This window comes from Micromesistius poutassou (assembly GCF_964030765.1).
Source record: "Micromesistius poutassou genome assembly, contig: SCAFFOLD_7031, whole genome shotgun sequence".
NCBI classification, from domain to species: domain Eukaryota; kingdom Metazoa; phylum Chordata; class Actinopteri; order Gadiformes; family Gadidae; genus Micromesistius; species Micromesistius poutassou.
Window position 1 is genome coordinate 1 of NW_028178491.1, and position 4628 is coordinate 4628.

General features: G+C 50.4%; 1 protein-coding gene across 1 annotated transcript; it reads right to left on the reverse strand.

Moving 5' to 3' along the window:
- Positions 1-1517: 1517 nt before the first annotated feature.
- LOC311373705 (tubulin polyglutamylase complex subunit 1-like) lies at positions 1518-3016 on the reverse strand (the record flags this gene model as incomplete). The annotated part of the gene is made up of 2 exons (XM_084490331.1): positions 2614-3016; positions 1518-2175 (listed from the first exon to the last, which is right to left on the reverse strand). The coding sequence occupies exons 1-2, from the start codon at positions 2940-2942 to the stop codon at positions 1518-1520; spliced, it is 987 nt and encodes a 328-aa protein (XP_084346457.1). The 5' UTR covers positions 2943-3016.
- Between the last annotated feature and the right edge of the window lie 1612 nt (positions 3017-4628).

A 4628-nucleotide genomic window follows, 5' to 3' on the forward strand; every position in this document is an offset into this window, starting at 1 on the left:
TCGCGGCTCATGCGGAACTTGTCCAGCCAATCGGAGGGCTGGAACTCGTTCTGGGTCATCACACGCTCCCACCAATCGGTGGACCGCGTGGTGGTCCAGGGGCGGGTGCGCATGCCGACGGTGGCGCTGAAGCCTCCTACCGCCGTCATCATCTGGGTGGGGGGGGGGGGGGGGGGGGGGGGAGAGAGAGAGAGAGAGAGAGAGAGAGAGAGAGAGAGATGTAATGATGTCATGTCTTTAATCGTGATCAACTATTTCAAGAGATGTGAAACAAGTGCATTTCCTCAATGGTTCTCATGGATTTACTGGTTCCCACCAAGGAATCAACCCAAACGTATCGTTTTACAGACCAGCTCTAATAGTTAGGGTTAGACACGTATAAATACAAACACCATACGTACCATTAACATCCTCTTCTGTCGCTGCAAGAAGTACTGCCGGTGGCGGACACGTCTCTGGATTTCATTGCGTCTCTGAATGTTGATGTTGTTGACATCTCTTCTGCGCTTCATGAGCATGTAGGTCATGGTGAACATCAGACTGCGCAGCCGGTTGTCCTCGTTCATTTTCCAAACAATCGGGTCGACCAAGATGTAACGGAGAACACATTCAGTTGGGTGTTCAGACTGATCGGGTGCTGTACTGGATCGGGCAATTAGTATTAGGGTCAGAAACTCTGAGTATCCTGGAAATAACCGGGTGCATGTGTCCAGTGTTGTGTATTCTCTCTATGATTTCCGCTCTACTTGTTTGTGATGGACGAGGCAACGATCTCTGGAATTGCAGTGCTGCCCTCTAGCGAACAGAAAAGATACGGCCATCTTTTGGTTTTGGAATATTTTTTAATCCAAACGAAATGAATACAGCAAATGTGAATGCTGACATACATGTCTATCACTGATTTATTTGAGACAGTTATTACTTTGTTATATTTGGCAGCAGCTTTGTTTCCATGACCCCTGTGTTCCACTGTGTTAATGATTGGTTGATGTATGGACTTTATTTGATCAAATTAATGAATGTCCCACCAATCGGTGCAACATCGGTCAATCGGACAATCGGTCATTGCAATGCAAATGGTAGGTTTGAAACCGAATGCATTACAATTTAGATGCCAAAGCTTTTCACTAGAATATCTTAAGTGGTGTTATTTATAGAGCGTTGGACACAGTCAAAATAAGCGAGTAAACGTGCAGCTTATAAATAAGTCATGTCTGAGTGTCAGCAAATTGCTATCATTGAAAAAATAAAAGGTTAAAAAACAAAACATTTTTGTATGCATATTAAATAAATAAATAAAGTTAGATCTCCATATAACTGCTACTTCTTTTGTATCTGTACTTAGCTTGCCTGTTTCATTTTCAACTGCTACATTACACTTTTATTTTGAAGGTAAAGACCAACATCTGCCGGAAGCAGACGACATGGCGACCCTGCTCCCCTCAGGACACCCCCCCGCCCCCCTACCCCCCAGGACACACCCCTCTAAGACACGCCCCTCCAGGGAAATGCCCCTTCTAGGACACCACCCTCACCCGGGCGATGAAGAGCTCTGCCGCCGCGTTCTCAAACTCCTTTGCGTCCATGTTCCCCCCGGGGCCCGGGGCCCGGCCCCCCTGGGCCATGACCTGGGCCACCTTGTGGGAGGAGATCTTAGCGCTGGCCTCCAGGTAGCGGTTCGCCTTCAGGTTAGCCTCCGGGCCCGGGCCGGCGTTGGCGTTGGGGGAGCGCTGGGCCCCGGGCCCCTGGGACGACGTCTCCAGGGCCTCCTGCAGGGTCCCCAGGACGGCCAGGCAGAGGGCCCGGGACGCGGGGCCCTCGGCCGGGCAGCCCACCTGGGCGTAGAGCCGCTGCGCCTGGCGGATGTAGTCGGAGAACACGGCGCAGGTGAGCACGCCCTGCCGGAAGAGGTCGTAGGGCACGGCCTCGTGGGCCTGGCAGTGCAGCCGGCGGAGGAGCGGGGCCGAGGTGGACGCCGGGACCCCCCCCTCGCTGCACAGGCACTGGAGCGTCTGGGTGTACAGCCCCCCCCGCACCCCTCCGCCTCCGGCCCCCGGGCAGCCCTCCCCCGGGGCGGCGGCCTCCGGGGCGGCGGGGTCCGGGCGGCCGGGCGGCGTGGAGGTGCGGTCGCTCAGTAGGTCGTAGGCCAGCAGCAGGTTGTTGCTGAAGGCGGAGCTGCAGGTGGAGACAGGAGACATGACGCATTCCAATCGACACTGGGAGACCGCTGGGGGGCCAGGACCAATGGGAGACTGCCAAGGGCCTTGACCAATGGGAGATCACTGAGGGCCATGACCAATGGGAGACACTTCCTCCCCTTGTCTGGTCAAATCCAAGTGAGACATCGCCCCCTATATATCTTAGCCGGTAATGGATTATTATGTAGGTCTCTGCCAAGTATTGATACAATAGTTATAAGACGTCTGTGAATTTGTATTAGTGACGTCAGTCTGCAAAACAAATGACAACAATTAGGCCTAACATAGTATGCATCTTACATACTAATAGTACGTAGTACCTTGGTAGGACTATACCTTACATAAAGCAGGGACCCGACATAATGTACGCTATAGTCTGGCCCGTTTATACACATGTAGCTGTTCTTACTGTTACCGTTGGGAGTGATGAGCCAGACGCAGATGCCACAGAGCTCTGTTGAGATGCTGCTGCTCCTGTGCGCATGCGCTCGGCACGCCATTCACCTGGTCACCGTCGGAGACGCCTGGCGTCCCGACACTCTCCGACACGGAGGCCAGGTTGCAGAAGTGGTCCGCTAGGAACCCGATGGGGTCGTCCGACCTGGCTTCCACCATCTTCAGAATTGCCCCACGGAGCAGCTCCCCGACTCCCAGCTGGGAGAGGAGCAGCCTGTCGCTCTCTGACTGGGTGGGTTTGACCTCGGGCAGAACCGCAGTCCCACCCGATCTGCGCTTCTCCGCCATTATTTCCCTGGGGTAGTAAACGGAAGTGATCCGCTCGATCGATGCTGATGTGAGAAGTATTCTGGACGTTTCGATATAACACTACACAGGAGCCACCACGCAGTGCACCAGCACACATACAGACACAGACATCTCACCAAGCACAAAATGTAAGATGTCTCTGTTTGTTGGGGTTGCCACGGACGCGCCTCTCACGCCTGGTCGACGTAATGGGGACACAGCGCCCCCTATCGGGATAAAATTGAACATCTGCCCACCTGCATCCATGCCGTGATCCAGGCACACATGACTAAATACATGCATTAAACATTCGTTGATCTTAGTTTAATAGAACAAAAGGCAGAAGTCTCTTTTGCAGTAAGAACTTTCATGAAAATGTATAGCACACATCTTTATCCTGAAGCTAAGATGAACACTTAGTGTTCATCTTAGTGGAGTAATGTTCAGTAAATAATATGTTAGACTATAGTGAGAGTCAGACAAAAACCTTACCATCTCCTGAATCCTAAATCAAGGGGTGCACTACTTGATACTGAATTTGACATTTTGGTTGACTTATTTTCTGTCTCCTGTTATGCAGACAACCGTCTGTGATTAGGTGTGTGTGACTATTCGTAAACCTCCCAGACTTGACCTTTAACCAGTATGAGACAGTGGTCAGTAGCATTGGAAAATAACAATGAGACCCAACAGGTCAGTGGTAATCTTTATTCTCCTGTGAATCCGCTTCAGTGTCAATCTACAAACAGTGTCAAAGTTTACAGTTTAAGCTCATAAGACCGGCTCATTTCTCAACCTTCCTTTTTCAGAACTGAACACAATATTCATAACAATGTAAACCAACTGACCATCAGCGGCAACAAAAATATGGGAACTTAAAGTCATAACCGCAACATGTAAACCTCTCTACATCAGTGGTTCTCAAACATTTTATACCACATGCCACCTCAGAAAATATTTGTCTCCGCAAGTACAACCAATATGACCTATGTTATAAAATATAACAAAATACAGTAGCGTTAGGGTTAGTAGTGCTAGGTTAGCAACGTACAACTCACGCAGGAGGCGCATGTAACAATTGTATACCAACAACCTTTTTTGAAAAAGCCTAATTATTATTCTAAAATGATAAGACTAATGAGAAGGCTCCGTGTTCGGTTGTAGGATGAAGTTGATGACGAGATGCAATGGTCTCCAAAAACGCGTACCACAGTTTGAGAACCACTGCTCTACATGTTAGATTTCTACGTCGTTGTCCCAGCCTTCTCCGTTGGCGTGAGCTCCGTTTCCATTGGTCGCATGCAGGGTCTTCCCGTTGTGGAAGGCGGCTGCTTTGCTCCCATTGGGCAAGCCTTTGTGGACGGGTTCAGTGTGTTGAGGTAGGAACCCTGTCTGCAGCTTGTGCTCCAGCTGCATGTTGCTCTGAGGGGGGAGGCCCAGGCAGGGCTCTGAAACACACACACACACACACACACACACACACACACACACACACACACACACACACACACACACACACACACACACACACACACACACACACACACACACACACACACACACACACACACACACACACACACACACACACACACACCAACATTTTTCTCTTGAGCTTTGTATGGGCATGTCGTGTCATGACTGTCGTAAGGTCATGTAACTAGAAAGGTCGTGAGCCAGTAAAGG